Raw genomic sequence first — 19,699 nt, forward strand, 5'->3', positions numbered from 1 at the left:
TTGAGGGGGTGTGTGTGCTAATGTTTGACCCATACAGAGCTGATGGGTTCTTCTTTAATGAAGTCAAGGGTCTAATTCCAAAATATTTGATTAATTATTATTACGCAAAGGGTCACAGCACAATGTTTCATAGATGGCACACCCACTAGATTTCACAGTACAGGCTTTAAGCTAGCTAAAATTCATACTCCAAAGTGGATTTTACTTTTTAAGGCCCAGTCACACCAGAAAGTGGCATGTCTTTGCGAAACTGCGGGTTTCTAAATGTTTGGTGACAAAGGGATTAATCACAGGGCTTATTGGTAAACTACTGTTGCTGCTAACCGCTAATAGGCTAGCCATATATAGTCACAATAGCTCAGGGCTTATTGGTAAACTACTGTAGTTGCTAACCGCTAACAGGCTAGCAATATTTAGTCACAATAGCTCCCCGGCTTTTCTATTTTCTCTGTACTGGGCTGTTTAATCACCACTGGCATTTTATTCACAGGATTGTACATCATTTAATTCAATAAAGAGTTACCAAAGAAGGAAAAACAACAATTTCCAGAGCTAACAAGTTCACTAACAATTAGCTTGCTAGCTCGGTCGCTAACAAGACAACAAGTTCACACAATTTCTTCAAAAGACGTATTTGTACCACTGACTCCAGTGTCTGCAAACCATCCACGTTTTGTGGAGCGGGTTATACGACGAAGAAGGAGCTTAAATACAAGTAAATGGTGCAACAGCTAATAAGCAAGTAGCCTTCTCCATTTTAAACAAAAGGTCCACATTGAAATACGGCTTGCTGTTGGTCAACGGCGCAAATTCTGGTGTCAAAGTCCACCAAACTTGAATTTTACGCCAAAAATTTGCATTAATTTCATTGGAATCTCATTGATTTCACAGTGAAATTTTGCCATTTAAATGCTGGTGTGAATGGGCCTTTATGGCAGTTTGTATCAACGTTAAGTATTGTTTTTATTTCTCCCCCCCAAAATGGTATTTATTTTATTTCTATCTAGAGCAAATCAAGCCATAAAGGCAATCAAGTGACTGCTTTACTGTACTTGGCGAGATAATTTTTGCAGAGCATGTTTTACTTTCATGATAGTCCAATCACAACTAGAGAAATAAATGACAGGCGGGTCACATGTCCAGCCATCGAGTTACAAACCGGCTGGCTAAAAGATAAATGTTTTCAACCAAGTATACACAAAGTCCTACAGGGCTCAGTAATGTTAATACTATTATTATTCATAGGTTAAGTTCATACAAAAGCAACCGTTTGGTTTTTAAATACCTCTATAAATACAAAGACAAGCAAACCTGTCTGTCTCTGCCTCAGTGCTCTCTATCCAACCACAGTGGATTCAAAGACCGTCGGAGCGTTCGAGGACTCAGAGGACAGTGCAATAAAACTCAAGGACAATTCAACAATTTTGACTCAGAGGGGTATCCATCAATAGAAGTCACGGCAGATACCCAGCAGCCTTTAAACTGCGCTCACAACATGGTTTTTTTTTTTTTGCTCTTTTTAAATGGACATTTCTGTCTTCCCTTTACAGAGAATGGCTGATTATTCTCTTCTCCGAACCACAAAGTGACAAGGAGAAAATCAATTGGCTATACTCGCTATGAGATTAATGTCGTCATCCACCACTTTTGTTTTTAGGAAGGGTGTGTGGTGGGAGGGGGGTCGGGGGGGGGGCGGGGGCCTGATTGCTGCTCGTTCTCAGGACAGAGTGCAGCCCTGTGAAGCAGCCAGCAGAGATCAAACCTCCTCGTTTTCCTTTTTCCAGTTACCGTCCCGTTTCTGCTCATCTCTCCGCTTCATCTTCCCGCTAAACGCCTCACCGCTTCCCTTCTCTCGTTCCCGTCTGCCTCTTCGGCTTCTTTACAACTTCAGCCTTCGGATCTCGCTCTTCCTCGCTCCGTCTTCTTCTCACACTGTCACTTCGTTCTTACTCCCAGTCCGCAGTCCCTGCCCTCCCCCTCCTCCGGGGATGAAGTGGAGCTGTTCGATGGTGTTCTGCCTCTTGCTGGCGAAAGCCATCCGTCGGGCGTTTGGGTGACCTCCGACCGCCCCTCCTCCACCTCCGCCTCCTCCGTGGCCCCCGTGGGGTTCCCAGCCGCCGTGCATGCCCATCCCGGACATGGGGGCGGAGCTGCGTTCGTGGTCGTGGCCTGGCGTCGGGTGGGAGTTCATCTTAATCATGTGATGGCGATCCATGGACGGCGTGACGCAGATGTTCTGTTGCGACTGGGCCTTCTGGTGGTGGCTGAGCCGGCCCATCGTAGGCACCATCCCACCTCCTGGACCTCTGTCGCCTCCTCCAACCATCAGGCCCACCGTCATCAGCCGGTCCTCCAGACGATCCGGTGAAACCAGGAGCCTCTCGTGGGACCTGGAACCACAGACTTGTTTATCTTCTCTGCTAGTAAACAGACTTTTACAAACTTTTAAAGATGTCTTGTGTTAAGAGCAATGAACATGTATTCATGGAGAGGAATTATATTGGCAATTTTAATACAAATTAGTTGTTGCCTCCTCGTAAGACTTCCAAAATTAAATAATTTGCAAGCATCTGAACCAACTAAAATGCCTGTTAGTAGCCAGTTTACTGTATTTTTGATGTTATTGGCCAATCAGGTGTCTTGGACATCGCTTTAAGTGATCAGAAAATGATTGTCTGCACTCATGTGGCATCTAAATCCCAGATAAATCCTGAAAAATTTGCTTTTTCTAGGTTCAGATGACAGTGCTCAGTCGAGGGATTTGGGATTTGGGTCTTATGTCCGTACGGTATCATACTCCACCAGGAGCATTTCAGAAGCAGAGTATTTTGCTCCAGAGATCACAAACATGACTAGCTGCCGCGTCACAGCCGGAACATGACGCAGCCTCGCCTCGGTCGGATCAAGCTGTAGGGCGTTGACTTTGTTTAAAGAGCATTTTATAGTATTTGTACTTGATGTAGTCGCTCCAATGAAGGAGACCAAAGTACAAATGACATCAGTGATTCCCAATTTTAAATGAGTTTCAAGTCCTTTCTTTAAGTATTTCTTGATCACATTAAATATTTGTGAATAAATAAAGTTAAAGTTCAAATTAAAACATCCTCAGCTATAAATTAATAAGAGTTTTACACTCATAACCTGAGGGTGAGTTGGTTATCTGTGATTGATTAGATCTGATTGAGAGAGACATCGCCCAGGCAACACAAGCAAAACAAATCTGTCAGTGCACGAGGACCAACGGACCGACTGACGCCTCACCGTTTCTAAAGCTACACTAGGAACCAGCAAGTGTAGCTAAAAAAAGAGTCAAATGAGGTAAAAGGTTGAACTGGAACAGGATTTCTGTCTTATGCAACTTTAATTGAATGTACCTTCATCTTGTCAGATGCTTAAATTTTTAATTACAGTCACTTATTCTACTCTTAACTATTTAATTTGCTGTTTTTCTTTATGAAATTTGTCCCATCTTCTCATATTATTCTGATCTTTCATCTCTTTTCTCACCTGCGGAGCGTCTGAGAGGTGGAGCTCCTGCTGGTGCTCATCATGGCTTTGTAGTACTGGTGTTGCTGGTTCTTGGACAGGCGGGACAAGGTGTTGCCCTCTCCGAGAGCCAGCAGCTGGTCCTGGGAGCGTACGCGTCGCGGCGGCCTGTCGAAGGTGGAGCTGGTGTACTGCGTCTGGGCGGGAAGAGGGTAGGGGTTCGGTGTGGAGGCGGGGATGTGGAGCCGGGGCCGGGAGCCGTGGAGGGGAAGCGTTCCCCTGGATCCCAGCGTGTATTCGCCTCCCCAGGGCAGGTGGTGCTGAGAGGAGTGGAAGGACGGCGGAGCGTTGTTGGAGCGACGTTTGGAGGAGTAGTAGCTGGAGTACTCGTCCAGTTCTTTCTCTGGTTCGGCGGGAGACACAGAGAGAATTTTTTCAGTTTATTAACTAATTGTTTGGTTTTTACATTTTTGAAAATCACAGTTTGCAAAAGTGATATCTGCAAATACTTTTTATTCCTAACCAACAGTCCAAAACCCAAAGATACTCAAGTTATGATGATAGAAAAAAGGGAAAAAGCTGTAAAAAGGTTTTTTGTCATTGATTTGTAAATGTTCAAATTTCTGTTTTTTATGAGAACTTTTAGGTCTTCGCATTCATGTTGATACAATTTGTGAAAAACTCAATGATACTTCTCATTAACATCTATAAATCCTTTCACAACTGGACAAACTCCAATCCGTTGATGAAGATAATACAATATGTCCAAAAGCTACTAAATGGACCTCATTGTTTGATTGTTTTTCTCAACTGCTTTTCCTCAAGGTCAAGACAGAACTTTGAACCTCAAAAGAAATGACTGAAGTAGAGGAAGACAGGAGAGTAAAGCAAAGAAATTAAGCAGGAGGAAGAAGAAATAACAAAAGATGACAGACGTGAGGCGAGAGAGCGGTGAAAATGAGTAAAGTAACGCAAAACAGAAGGACAATGTCAAACAGGACAAATGAAAGAAGCTGTGACAGATGTGCGGTAGAAAATACCTTTAAAGAGAAGAGACAAGGTTTAAAGAGGCGGAGATGTCAGAGAGAGATAGACAATAAAACAGAGTCAGAGGAGGACGGACAGAGGAGAGTGGAGAGAAATGTTGAAAAGGGAGTGAAAGAGAGATAAACATGCATATTGTATGAGGCGTAAAAGAATAAAGGTAACAGGGTTAAAGAGAGAAAAGAGCAAAAGATAAGTTAAAAACAAGATGATGAGAGGAAGAACGAGACGTGACGACATAAACGACACCGAAAATAAAGAATGAAAGAAAGAAGGAAGGAGACGTTGAGGGAACGGTTAGTGAGGGTTCATTAAATAGTGAAATACAGTGTTTCTGTGCTTTCTGCTCCATAGCCTGAGACCGCTTTAATCTTCAAAGCATTTCCATGGAAGCAGCTCCCCAAGAGCCAATTTAAACCTGACCTTTAACCAGCCACCTCTCTACCTCTTCCTCCCCTCTCTCTCTCTCTCTCTCTCGCCTTTTCTTTTCTCTTTGTCTCCCTTTCCCCTCCTTTCCTCTCCTCCTCTTGTGTTTGTTCTTCTCCGTCTTCCTCGTCCTCCTCTCTACTCCTCGTGCTTTCTTTTATTTTCAACTTTTTCAGTTTTCTTTACCTTCCTTCCTCCCTCCTGCTCTCAAGGTTTTACCGACTTATCTTTCTCTCCTCTGATGTCCTCACCCTCTCCCTTTCTTTCGCTCCCTCTCTGTTTACTCCCCTCCCGTAAGGCCAAATTATCTGGAGGTTTCTCCCTGGCCGCCGACCGCAGACAAAGAAGCCTTTATCAGTGTCCTTTTCTTGCAGCGCCGTATGGGGAACTGACATCAAAAGGAGCAGGTTTCATACAATGCTTAGCGAGAGGCCGTATTCCTTCTCTTTGTGTCGCAGTGACAACATTTCAGTTTCTTTTTCGAGGGGTGTTTCACCAAAACTGACATTCAAGACGGGGTTTGTTTTCCTGCAAAAGAAGATATTTAACCTCCATAAAAAAATGTCTGTTTTGCTTTTTCGAGTCACTGACTGATTAAAACTGGTTCACAGCAGATTCTACACGTTTCTCTTGAAGCGATCGGTGTCTGGTAGCTCCGCTCTGGGAAATAAAATCAGATGGTGCAAAGTAAGTGATGTTTCATGTATCAAAGAAAAAGAAGAACTGGCTTAATCAGGTTGAAACCAAATCTCCACCCTCCAAACTTTGATCACATGCACTAAAGGCTCTAAATCTGTGTGACTATGTGTGAAATATCAGCCTCATCACATTGATAAACTTACATCTAATAGACAAATATTTGTGCAATATATCCATCTATATACCTTTAGATATATATATATTGTTAGATCAGCTCTAAACTCTTTCAGTCTGGGGTGAGAAGTGGCAGAGCAGGTGGAGAAAATTGCACCACCTGCAAAAACTCTCAAAGAGAAAATACTAAATGAAGACGTCACGGTTCGGTCGACACTCTTTGAATCACAGGTGGAAGATCCTGTTGATATTCTGCAGTTCCCCAAAAAGTTTACTTGAATTTCTAGAACTGGTTTCTATGCTGCGCCTATAAAAATTCTTTTTTCTCCTGTCGTCTGAGGCTAATTAAGTGATAAAGAAACGGCGAGAAAAGGACAATGAAAGAGAAAATGTGGTGAAAAGGGGGCTGATTAAACGTCTATCTGCATCTTTTTTTGCCAAACACACAAGTCAGTTCTGATGATGTGAACCGTGACGAGCTGCCGGACGGCTGCGATTAACGCCACCGTTGCATAAACGAGGAGACGAAGGGAAGCCGGATGACCTCTGAGTGTGTCTGACGTGTAACCAGTTGAAGCCTTTTTCCTTTTCCAAACACCGCTCCGCATTGTCCGCCGAGGTGTTTTTCTTCCTTTTGATCGAACTGAAATAATAAAAAGAGTCTCATCTGGATTCCTCTCTCACCTCATTATTGCCTTCACACACACGCACACACACATTTACACGCTCGTACGATTCCCCCCGTGTAGTAACCATCCATCACTCAGCCTGCAGAGGCGACTCCCCTCCCCCCCCCCTGCAGTCTTCAGCAATCAGAGGGCGAGAGAGGTAGACAGACAAAGAGAGAGAGAGAGAGAGAGAGAGAGAGAGAGGTTGCCAGCCTCTCAAACGTCGTCTCTTCCCCGTCGAAGGCAGCCGAGCCCCTGCAGACCCGGCCAGCCGACACCCCTCCCCCCCCGTATCTACACATCTACACTTTCCCCACGATCCTCTCTTCCTCTCTTTCACCGTCTGTCTCTCCATTCTTCACCGTCTGCCTCGGACAATCTCTTGTCTTTTCTTTTTTTTCCTTCTTCTTCTCTATCCTTATTAGCCCAATCAGCTCTATTCTGGTCAACCAGCCTCTTTCTCTACATCTTTTCTCTCCTTTTTTGCTTTTTAACCCTTTCCTTTCCTTTCTTTCAAGCCCCTCTTCCTCTCCCTCCCTCTTCTTTGCTGTATATGTCTCTAATTACTTGATTTCCTCCTCCATCTTTCTGTCACTCCCTTTCTTTTCCTTCATTCCCAACATTTCCCTTCTTCTCGTCATCCATCTCACACATTTTCTCCTTCCTCCTCCTCCTCTTATTTGTCAGTATCCCCCCCCACACCCCCCCACCACAGTCCCCCTCATCCCTCATTCACGATCCTTCTATTATGTTTCACTTTGTTTACTTTACTGTTATGACTGTTTAGCTGAAACGGTTTACACATTCAGACTATAGTGACATGGTTATTTAGCTCCGCGGATGAGTCATAAAATCTCCTGGCAGCCATGTCTGCCTGCTGCCGTGATGGAGGTTCACTGAGGAATCGGCTCTGTGGATAAATAATAAAGTGTCAACCAGGTCAGAAAAAGAGGAGGATACCTGGAAAGAAAGTCATGGCGGTGTCGGAGAGGAGTAGGATTGTCTACCTGAGAAAAACTGGTTTATTGTTTGATCGGTAGAGGAGTCAGGAACAGGTGTCCCAAAACCAAAACCCCTTCTGGTGCACCAAGTATTTATGTATTAATGGTCAAATTTAGCTGACAAAATTATGTCGGCCTAGTTTACAGCCAACGTAACACAGGGACGAGTTCATCATTCTACCTGTGTAACCTGCTGATTACGCACATGGACTCATAGTGGCGTCCTCTCTCTTGACTCTCACGATCCTGAAGCTTGAGGGTGTTTTTAACACTCAGCAGTTATTCTCTCCTGTTGCCAACGAACTGCAAAGCATCTTACAAGTGTCTTATTTAAGGGTCAATCATTTAAGGCTTTTTGTTTGAAGTTGGAATAGAAAATGGACCTTTCCAAGCTTTCCAGGTCTTGCTCTTGGACAAAGTCTTGCTAGCATGTTTGTCAAGGTTCATTTCCCATCATATGTCATCCTTTTACATCCATATGTGTGGAAAACGGTGTAATATTTATACTAATATTTGTCTACAAACCACTTATAGCCACTATGCAACTGGCATTAACAATATCACTACAGTGGTTAACTGACCAGACACTCTGGCAACTAACAAGCTGACGTTATAATCCAGGAATAATCCACAAAACTTTTGAGTATCAAATACTCACCTTCTGTCGGCTTCAACTGTGAGTCTGAAAAGTGTGTGACGACGGCTGTATTCATCTTGGATTCTCAGAGGTTACAATGGATTCCTGTGGCGACCGAGAGTCCCGACAGGAAAGTGACATAACGTTTTTTGAACCGATCCTGCTGCAAAAATACAGCCTCCGATGTCGATCCGTTTGTTAGGTAAGTCCCAAATAGTCATAATTTCGCCAATAAACCACTAAATACGTGGCTTACCACTGAGCTTTGGAGCTAAGATGAGGTTAAAGCACAACACGGTGGTGGTAAAGTGGTGTATTTAGCTCTATTGTTGAGTGTTTGAAACATACTGAGCATAAGGATCAACAGCAGAGAAGTGGATTATACTGTAGGAGTTGTTTTGACACATTTTGACCCATTTTTGCTGAGTCTCTGGGTTTCCACTCGAATCCATTATAACCGTTGTGAATCCGAGCCGACTGTACTCGTCGTCATCTGTGAAGGAGCGAGATACGAACTCTCCAGCGCCACCTTTCAAGCCTAAATTATGATTTTTTTGGTTTCTTTAAAAACGCAGAGTGTTAGATTTAATACAACTGTATTTAGCCACCGCAGCACACAGACTTGGCAATATGGCTGCCGGCTGTTGTGTTGCATCACCTTAAACCCCTCTGCGTTCCCTAATAATCAATAACTCCCACTTGCTCTTTCCCTCCATCTCTCTCCCACAGGTTTTCGTCTTTGCCTCCCTTGTTCTCCCTTTCCTGCCTTTCCACTCTCACTCCACCCTGCCCCCCACATCCCTTTATCTCGCCCCCCCCACCCCCCCTTCTCCCGGCTCACCCAGCCTCTTCAGGGAGCTGTAGCGGTTGATCTCGGGTTTCATGGCTGTCTCATAAGACGGCGGCAGCTGGGCCAGGTTGTGGAAGGAGTGAGAGAAGGAAGCGTGGCTGCTGTTGTGTCTCATGCCTCCGCCGATGATGCTGCCACCGGGGACGCCGACAACGCTGGGGCCTTTACCGCTACCTGAGAGCAGCGAGGCCCCAGAGGAGAGCTGGGGGGTGTTGTTCATACGGGGTCCACGCTCTGGAGAGCGACAGAGGAAAGGAGAGGGAGAGGAAAACGGGGTGAAGGAGGGAGGACAAGAGAGAGAGCAAGTGAGGAAGAGAGGGAGAGAAGATAGGAGGGAAATAAAAAAGAAGAGGAAGAAAGAAGATGGAGCACGACGGATAGAGCAACAGCACGTTGAGAGGCAGAAAAATTAGAGAAAAAGAAAGAAAGGGGGGAAAGGAAAAGGGTTTAATAAGACAAATAAAAAGATGGATGAAAAAAATGAAGAAAAAAAGGGAGAAGAAGCAGAAGAAAAAGGAGAGACAGAACGAGAGAAGAGAAGAAGACACAAGTTGGTTAATAATCAGTAAACACAGGAAGTGCCTCCAAGCTCCATGGTGACCATCTATAAATACACTTTTCATCCGAGGCTCTAACACAACTCATATCAAACACACATGTACATACATTAAAAAATACACAGATAGCATATCTGGGGGGGGGGAAATCTATATACATACACATTCACATTTATGCAAAGTGCAAAAGCAGCACATCGATCGATACACATAAAAATGATTTATCTTATGTAAGATTAGCAGCGTGTGGGGGGGGGGGGGGGGGGGGGGGCGGGTGGGGGGGGGGGGGGGGGGGGTGCATGGGTCTGTTTTGCAACATGTATACTCATTTCACTTACATCATACGAGTACATTCATATTTTTCCATACGGCAAACAGACGGCACTCATAATGACCTCAACATGTAGGCGCACTGTCGGTGACCTGACATGTGTAGGTTGTGTACATTTAAAAACGGGGGGACGATGACCTCACACATCTGAAACGCACGTTGCCCATTGCTGGATCATCACTGTAGAGCAGTTTGAGATGTCAGATTTACAAAAAAAAAACTTTATTAACTGCTGGTTGTCAGCAGCTGATGTCAAAGACAAAAAAAAAAGATAAAAAATGTGAGAATACAGAAATATAAAGCAGCGATAAAAGGTTACGTAACTCTGGTAAATTGGCCATTTGCTGATGTTTCCTGTCTTGCAGACAGACACAATCGATGTCGAGTCTATTCAGGGGGTTTCAGGGTGGTAATGGTTATGGGCTGCGATCTTGTTAAGATTACTGCTGGACATATACTGGTCATTGACCATTGACAGTAATGGGCAATAATGGCCAATAATGTCTGTGTTAAGCGTCACCCGGGGAACACACACCACATCGACGTCTGTACCGTGCATGTTACACACACGGTAGGAAAAAAAAAAAAAAAAAAAAAAGCAATGCTAGCTCTGAGCTCATATGATTTTTTTTTTAAAGCATGAACATGTTGAAGGTTGTAGGAAACACAAAGCATCAAATGTTGGACTAAATGTTGCAGAATCAGTCTGGTAATTTCCAACAGTACAAGGAAATCGATTTTTGTGGAAACACCTACGACGGCTGACGGAGAGGTTTGATAACGTTTGTCGTGGAACGTGTGCGGAGTATCTGAGTCAGAGAGTTTGAAGTGTTCTGTTCTGGCGTCCTCCCGGGAGGCCCGTTAACGTTATCTAACACGAGGAGAGTGAGGACCGAACCAAAGAAAACTCAGGTCAGAACGTCCAGATAAAAGTCTCAGATCTTAAAACTTTCAAGGATGAATCGGCCTGAATGAACCAAAGTCTTCATGATTCATGACTCAGACTGAAAGAAACACCTCAAATAACTTCACTGAGATTATTTAACAACCTCCTTTACATTTAGTTTAATTCATCACCTGATATTAAAAGCAAAACCTTCAGAGCTACAACAGAACTACAGAATAAGTGAAGCTTTTTATATTTTCAGTGTAGAAAGATGATTCTCAAATATTTTGTAGTAATTTAATTTCCTGCAATAATGAATAAACTGATAAGTTTGCTTAAAACATCTATCTATCTTTCTATCTATTAATTATTTATACACTATATTCTATGCATGTATTAGTGTGTGTGTGTGTGTATTGGGCAGCAAGATATGCCCTGTCTCCTTCTCCTATGAGTATTTTTAACTGTGAGAGGTCATTAAGCTCTTTGAAATATGAAATTACAGAGTTGAACTTGTTAAAGTTAATCTTCTTTATTTCATTTAATGTTTTTTCATAATAAGAGGAAGTTCATCTCCGTCAAAGTTAATAAATACAACTTTACCTGCTGGTTAACAACTTACAGCAGCTGCTACATAACACTGACAATCTTTGCTAACAGCACATATAAAAGCAGCATTTTTTGCTAAAAGTTAATTAGTTTAATTATTTATTTTAATATATACTCTAACTGGGATGTTTTGTCTGCTTTCTTGTGTAATTCAGCGTCCTCAGAAATAATTGGCAGCGTCGTATTTCCCGCTGTTGCAGCCGTTCCAGGTGCACCGAATTAACCTTCAACAACACTGATAAGAATAAAATTTATTTTTTTAACCAGTGTAATTTAAGAAGCTTGTGCTGGCATTGACTTTTTTTTTTTTTTTTCTTGTTGCAAAGCCTGGGGAAACAGACTCAGGTAAGGGCAGTGACCTCACTTAAGCCAAGACCTCCGTTAATGTGTCGTGTCAGCTGTAAGCACATCACTGCTACACAGAAAGAAGGAGGAGAAGAAGAAGAAGAAGAAGAAGCACATTTGGAAGCAGGCTTGTGGTGGTGGTGGTGGTGGTTGGTGAGGTGGTGGGGGGGGGGGGCAGACAGGCTTGCATTAAGCAGAGGAGGAGGAGGCCAGACAACTTCTAGCTCTTACGAAAAGATGTGTCACTCTCAACACGACCGTGTGACGTGAAGTGAACAGCGTCATTATAAACATACATATATATATATATGTGTGTTAAAGCAAAACCAGTAGTGTTGACAATGGCACAGCTGTTTTAAGAGCTCAAGGACAAGAGGCCGTCATACCAACAACAAGACAGACAGACAGTGTGGTTCGTGAGGCCGTAACGTCCGGCCGGTAGCGCGCTGCGCTGCGCTGCGCCGCCACTGCAGCCGCAGCCGCAGCCGCAGCCGCCGCCTGCGCTGCTAACCAGGAGGCTTACCGATGGTAGCAGAGTGTTTGGGGCTGGAAGCAGACCCCTGCTGGTTAAAATGGTGGTGCAAGTTCCCAGCTGCGAAGAGAGCAGAGCCAACAAACTGATGGACAACCACTCGAGAGACAAGAGAGGCGTGTGTCGAGTAAGCATTTGTGTCAATAAAGAGACAGACAGAGAGAGAGAGAGAGAGAGGACAGAGAGAGACAGGGGAGAGAGAGAGAAAGCCCCTCCAGGAATCAGCTTTTTTATTTTTTCTGCAGTTGTTTCAAATTTTTCCACAATAAATATCTCCGACTACTAGTCGAGATAAAATGACTTTTCATGTCTTTCTGGGCGGCAGATGAAGGATAATGAGATGTAGTTTGAGTGTAAGAGGTTCAGTTGACTGTGAAGTGATTCATTCAACCTGTTTATTGTTGTTTGTATAATGTGAAACAGATTGTTTTGAACGAGCCCGGTCCAAAAAATAAAAAGCACTCAAGTAATCAATGGTGCAGCTCCTGTGATATAAAGTGCTACTATTGTTGTCACAGACAGTAATAAAAACAGATTTGAGGATATTTTCATTTGTTAAAAACGACTCAAAGTTCTGCAAAAATGATAAAAGTCAGCAAAATCCTGGAGAGATTCACACAAGAGACAGAAGCAGAGCGACAGAGAGACAGAACAGAAGTAAAGAGAGAAATGAAATGTGCGTGTTTAGACTATAAATATATATATATATATATATATATATAAATATATATATCTGTGACCTGTTACAGTAAAATAAAGCAAATACATCATCCACCACTCTCAAATCCGTCGCTCAGAGGGGAAAAAAAGTTTGTCAAATTTCTGCAAAAACATTTGCTGGAAACAAGAAATTCTGCATTTAGCTATAATGTGAATGTGTGAGTGACGTTTTTATCTCATCAGAAACAAAACAAAGCTGCTTGATGTACATGAATAAAACAACCAACATGTTGAATTTGTCTTTGTTTTGTAGCCGTTGTCATTATCAGCCTATTTACTGCAAACAACAAGTGCCAAAACTTTAAAATAATGCATTATTTTATCAGCTGAGCAGCTTTTTATACAGAAATGTGAAACAAATACTGTTAAGAAGATTCACCAAAGATATATTAATAGTTAGAAATGAGCCACTGCATTAAAATGTAAATATATTATCCTTAAACTAACTGGTAGTTTGATTTGTCACAGATATTCTATCTCCTTGAATAATATTAAAAACATCAGGAGTTAGAGTTAGTTATTGGTCCCCAGTGACATAATGAGCATTTAGCCGATTAATAAGTTTTTAACATCAAAGTAAAACATCTAGTTTTCTAGTCTGACTGAAAACTAACAACCATCAACAACTTTGCTGTCTATAAATGATAAAGTTTTCATATAAATCTGCAACAGGAGAGAGAATTAACCACAGAAGAAGAACACTTCCTGTTTCAGAAATAATAAATAATAAAGGTTGAGATACAGACTAAAAAAGTAAATGAATTTATATCTTTTTGTTGTGTTTACGTTCATTTTTACTGCACATGGATGGATTTTCATCACATATGTGGTTAAATTTAGAGATAATCTCCTTTATGTGAGACACAGAGTACTACAACAACTAAAAATAGGATTATTAGAATTACAATTTCTGCTTCATTTAAACCACTAAGATGATCCTGTCACTCCTAAACAGCAGCGTCTGGCAACGTTTCAGCCACAATAAATGTATTCCAGCTGAAGTGTGATGTGTGTTACTGGTATTGAGATCTGATTTTACCATCCGTGTCACTGGGGACGCAAGTTCGGACCGTTTTAGCAGGAGATCTCTGGCCACTTACTGCGGTTGTCTTTGCTCTGCAGGATGGGGGTGTAGAGGTTTTTGGATGTGCGTCCGTCTGAGGTGGTGGTGGTCATCACCGCGGTGTTGTTCCTCTCCCCCTGCTGCACGGGGCTCGACTGGTGACGCAAGATATCCACCAGCGACCTGACGCAGCAGCAGAGGACGGATAGAAGGACGAGGGCGGGAGAGAGAGAGAGAGAGACAAAAGGTCAGGACGGACGAGAGGCACGAAGAAACGGAGACGAGAAGGGAAACAAGATAATCAGACGACTACAAAACCCAGAAAACTGATCTTATCATCACCAGTATTGATTCTGGACAACTTTCAAAGTATATTAAACTGTAAAATTTTGTCTTTTTCATGAATTCAAATCCAAATTTATAGGCTTCTATGTACACTTTTCAAATAGGAAATGAATGTATGTTTATTTAATAAGTACAGAAATATAGGTGCTCTTAATACACATAGTGAAACGTGCAGAAATGTATCATTATTGTTATTATGATCTCTGTCTAAAGGCTGCCTTTAGTTCTGATGTTGCATGTTGATGTCTGGTTTTAAGACAAGACATGATACGTTACAGCAAAACCAGACGTAACTCAAAGGTAGAGAAACTGGAAGCCAGAATCTGTAACTTGGCGTTTATTTTGGTCACAAGATCCATGTGAGTCTTGTTGGAACAATAGTTTGCAGGATGTGTGGATGTAAATGAACCAAATGCAAAAATAAGTAAACTTTGCATTTAGGTTCGGAACAAGTAAAACATCTTTGATGCAAATCTCTTTTCAGACGTGCGCTTCATGAAGAATACATGTCAGTCTCATGTTTGAATAAGACTCTGAGTCACAACACGGCTCATATCTGAATTAAATGCAGTCACATGAACAACAAGACAGCACGACTCCCACAGATACCAAATGTTGTGTCAGTCATTACATGATAAACTGATGAATCCAGCAATATTACATGTTTCCATGTCTGAAAGGGGGGGGTTAGGACGTCCAGGTTCACTTTGGTATAACTGTGTAAAAACAACAGAGAGAAACGGTTATTCAACCCGACAGACTCCTGTCCTCCAGTCTCACCTGGGCATGTTGATGTCCCTGTTTCGGGGTCGACGCGCCACCTTGCTGAAGGCGATCCTGACACCCACAGCCACCACCAACGTGAAGGAGATCACCCCTCCGATCACATAGGCCGTACTGCGTTTAGAAGAAAAGCACATCGGCTCACTGAGCACAGCAGCGAAAAAGGAAAATGTTGTTTTTTTTTACTTTTACTGCATCATCATCATCATCAGGGGCGGATTTAGTGATTTGGGGGCAGACTCAGTCGTGGGGTTTTTGTACCTTATTTTCACCTTTTCTCTAATTGAATATGTATTGGCGATGATAGAGATGATAGATGAAGTGCTCAAAACAAAAAGAAGTCCTGCTTTCCTGATTTTAAGTTATTAGCACAATGTACGTACATTTACTTAACGTCTGTTCAAGGTGGAGCTCGTTTTAGCTGTTCTATATACCGCCTGATAGTTTAATCTATAATGATGCATCATATTTTATTTGTTGATAATATAGTTTGTGTGTAAAGTCTTCTGTAAAGTAAGAAGCTGTCAGTAACAAAGATGTACAGCACAGTACAGTGTTTCCCTCTGAAACAGAAGGAACCAAATCCCTCCCAGTAGACATGGAGGAGGAATATACGGTTTCATAAAATGGAAATATTAAAGTACATGTACCTCATAATTGCAAATATTGCAATGATTTTTTTTAAAGTGCTCAGGGGCCCTTTTGTACTTAATTTCAGGGTATAATGAGTTAGAATAGACACATAATTTTATATGTTTCATATCTGAACATCATAATAAATCTGTAGCTGTTTGGGGTTCCTATCAGTCGGGGGTCCCAGGTGTCGCCTACCTTTTAGTTTAGTGGTAAAATCCGCCCCTGATCATCATGTACTGTATTACTTATGACTGATGTATTCAAACATTTTAGCACAACAGAAAAAAAATCAATGCAGTATCACAAAGCATAACAGATAAATGTAACGAGACAAATAAGAGTGTAGTAAAAAAAAAAAAAAAGTACAAAGACTTGTAGAAGTTGGACCAGGTAATCAAGTCTAACTTGGCCAGTCATGTACAGTGTTATTATGTTATTTCACTGTGGTGAGAGAACAACAACAACATATACTATAACTTCATGATTGCTACTTTTATTACTACTAGGCTACTTCTCTTGCTACGGCTACAATTGGGTTGTATCAACATTAAAAATTGGAAAATACAAGCTGGAAATTCCACTGTAAATTTAGGGAGATGACTAATCCCCTCCCCTCATCTTTCAAATAAAACAGATCAAGCAAGATCAGGTAGAAGTAAAGGTGTAAGATAGCAGGTGTGAAAAGGACGGATATTTGTTTCCTCTGACAAAATAATGAGATAACCTTGTACTTCCCCTTTAACGGCCTCAAATCCTGCTTCTTGTTAAAAAAAAACGGTCTAGACTCTGACCTGCTGTTCTGCTGCTGGAGCGTCTCAAAATCCGGGTCAGGCTTCCCTGTAGGCACGGTGACAGGGACCTGCGGGTCTGCCCAGACAGGGGAGATGTAGTTGTTGCAGGACTCCTGGTCTAACCGGTTCCTCTGGTGCTCGCAGCAGAACCGGTAGTGGCAGGTGCCGCAGCAGTAGATGTAGCTGCCCTTGGAGCAGTTGAACGTGCTGTCAAAGTGCCCCATAACGTCGAAGTAACCCCTGCAGGACGAATTTAACCACAGAAATGTGTCACAAAACTACACAGTGTCCCAGTTAAGAGTCCTCTATGCCCCTAAAAACCTGATCTGGGTGATCTGGAGGGTGAACAACTCTGAGCAGATTAATATTTTGGGTCACTGAAGCATTCTCTCCTCTGAGTTCAGGGTGTCATATGAGCAAAAATAGAGGAAATGCTGCTAATTTTGTTGCTTGTGCTGTTTAATCTTATGACAAATATGACATCAACATTTAATAAATCAATCAATCAAGTCTGAATGAACATTAATCAACATTTCATTTGGAGTTTTACGTTAAAAAGTTGAATGTGTTTGTCTGTCATCGCTGTGTTTTTGATCGCCTAAACATAGCGGCTGTACAGCGTGTAGCTCCCCAACACACAACTGATTTAGAGCTGATTAGACGTCGCCTAGCAACAGCAAGACGCCTCTCAGTGCAAAATGTGAGCTTCAGTGAGATCCAGATCAGAGCTGCAGGAGGAAGAAGAAGCATGATGCGCCTCACTTTTATGGCATCCAGTGTGACTGTCATCCTACACAAACAGTTCAGGCTCATCGTTTTCAGTTTATTACTCTAAAAAATAACAGGTTGTCTTCAAAGGAGAAGCAGTAGGAAGTGGTTTTCACAGAGATTGTTGTTGTTGTTTCATTTGTTTTGATCAGATTTCCACTTGTAGTTTAATATTTGAAATATATACACTGACAAATTCAGCTTTTTGAAGATAAAAACTGAAAATAATGAGCCCCAACATGCTCCACACATCATGTTTTCTTTTGCTTGTACCTGCACACGTCCACATCCACCAGTTGTCTGGGAGGCGGAGCCACCTGGGCCGCACCGAGGGGAGGCTTCAGGGCTTCAGCCGTCATGTTCCTTGGCAACATGGTCTGAGGGAGGGGCTTTGGAGGGAGCTCGGCCATAACCGGTGGATCATCTCCGTCCTCCACCTCGGCCGCTTTCGGCGCCACTTTGGGCCCGGCGGGCAGCGGCGGCAGGCGCGGCTTGTAGCCGGTCAGGAGGAACAAGGTGCTCGTTTTGGCACCAGCCGCAGCGGAGCCACTGCTGCTGCTGCTGCTGCTGCTGCTGCTGGTCAGAGTCCTTACATCACTATCCACAGCGCGTCTCTCCGTGGTGATGGTTACCGTGGAAACAGCAAGGCAGGAGAAAAGCAGGAGGACGAGGGACGAGCAAAACATCCCTCTTGAAATTGCAGGTTTCATTGTTTTATCACAAAGTTCTTGAGCCGTTTTCTTTTTTTTTTTTTTTTTAAATAAAAAAAAAAAATCACAGGAACGGCTCCGTATCCGCTGTGAAGCGTCAGCGTCCTCTTTCAAAGATTTGACTTATAAAAACCTTCAGTATGAAAAGTTTTCACTCCAGTTTGATGAACGAGTCCCCTTCTTGTTTTATACACACACACACACACACACACACGCACACACACTGCACGGATGCAATGTTCAGCAGATTGACTTAATTCAAGCAATGTTTCATGAATGTGTTTGGCATTTCACTCCTTTCATTTGAATGTAAACATTTCTTTCTTTATACAAATCCTTCTGTTGAGCAGCTTTTGTAAACATTGAGGTCTTTCAGAGTTTTTAGGCCCTGTGCGATCTGCCTGTGAGATGGCTGTAGTTCTGAAATAATCAATTTGAATGAAAACTTGTATTAGTTATAAATAGAATAACATGGGGTTTGTTTTATGGCAGCAGGGTATTTAATTTTGGTCTGTCAGTCGACAAAGTGACATTTTACAGTCTGTTGGCCAAAATTGAAAATCTTTTAAATAGGCAGTAATTTATTTATTTTTTTTTACATTTTCTGTAAACAAAAAAACTGTAAACTCTTAATATAACGACCCCCCCGGCACAAAAAAAAGGGGGTCTTATATCTCCTACCGAAGAGTTTTCTGGGAGTTGTTCAGGGCACGAAATTTTACAATTCACGTAAGAAACTAGAATGGAAAATGTAGTCTGTAAACATTTAGCGCTGTATGTAAACTTTATTCTTCACGCTTGATGAGCTTTTAACGGATGCTGGATGTATTCTCGTTTTGGCACTTCTGTTGTCCTGTGTGGATAACTGATGTGTAAAAATCATACATGGAAGAAGAAAAAGAAAAAAAAAAAATCAAATATTCAAGCTCTGTGTGTCTCGTGTCTGTAAACAACAGTGCTGGCAGCTTTTAAAGATTTCAGCTTTTTTTTTTTTTTTTTTTTTTTTTTTTTTTTTTGTTTGGTGAACAAGCTGATGGGAAGTCAGTCTAAATTTGGCACAAGCTGTGACTTCTTAAAATGTTGTTTCTTTTGCATCACGCTCACAAATTCACCCCGACGAATAAGTCCTCCTCTGTGAAAAGAGGGAACGGAACATTTCAGCAGAGTCGATAAAGGTCAATATGCTTGAGATTTTGGTTTAAATCGGAGTAAAACAGGGAATTTAGAGAGTAATAAACGTGCTGCTGAATGACAGCGTTGAGCAGCGTAAAAACGTTAAGAAAACAGTTCAATAAATGAGCGTGTCAAGGCATTCACAAAAGAGTGAGAAACAGCGAGGAAACGGTGACAGAAAGGAAAAGAAGCGATAGAAAACGGGGGGAGGATCTATGTGCGCTCGATACCCTCGCGTGAGTGTCTCTGCTCTGAATTTAGCTTGGCCCAACAGAAGAGAACGAAGGAGGGCTTGGGCCCGGTTCTAGCAGGGCAGCGAGGTTCTGCCCACAGAACAGACATGAAAATATCCGGATTCATCCGTCAAACACAGAGGAACACGGCGGGAAAACGACGACCGGAACTCCGCGGATTCAGCGCGATCCGGAGAGACGCGGGTAGAAAAGTCGGAGCTTACAAAGCTTCTGTTCTTTCATCTGAACGTATTAAATTTAGGGTTTCTTCTCACTAACAGTTTCTTCGTTG

The 19,699-nt window shown here is 42.4% G+C and overlaps 1 protein-coding gene across 2 annotated transcripts; it reads right to left on the minus strand.

Annotated features, from left to right (window-relative positions):
- Positions 1 to 1,654: 1,654 nt before the first annotated feature.
- On the minus strand, positions 1,655 to 19,575 carry shisa7b (shisa family member 7). Of its 2 annotated transcripts, XM_044334769.1 has the most exons (8): positions 17,565 to 19,575; positions 16,524 to 16,763; positions 15,094 to 15,210; positions 14,006 to 14,151; positions 12,177 to 12,245; positions 8,917 to 9,159; positions 3,508 to 3,889; positions 1,655 to 2,390 (listed from the first exon to the last, which is right to left on the minus strand). In XM_044334769.1, exons 1-8 carry the CDS (start codon positions 17,999 to 18,001, stop codon positions 1,928 to 1,930), a joined length of 2,097 nt encoding a protein of 698 aa, XP_044190704.1. In that variant the 5' UTR covers positions 18,002 to 19,575; the 3' UTR covers positions 1,655 to 1,927. The 2 variants fall into 2 exon arrangements, with proteins under 2 accessions (XP_044190704.1, XP_044190703.1); XM_044334768.1 differs by lacking the exon at positions 12,177 to 12,245.
- Between the last annotated feature and the right edge of the window lie 124 nt (positions 19,576 to 19,699).

Source organism: Thunnus albacares, chromosome 19, assembly GCF_914725855.1.
Source record: "Thunnus albacares chromosome 19, fThuAlb1.1, whole genome shotgun sequence".
In the NCBI taxonomy this organism is placed as follows: domain Eukaryota; kingdom Metazoa; phylum Chordata; class Actinopteri; order Scombriformes; family Scombridae; genus Thunnus; species Thunnus albacares.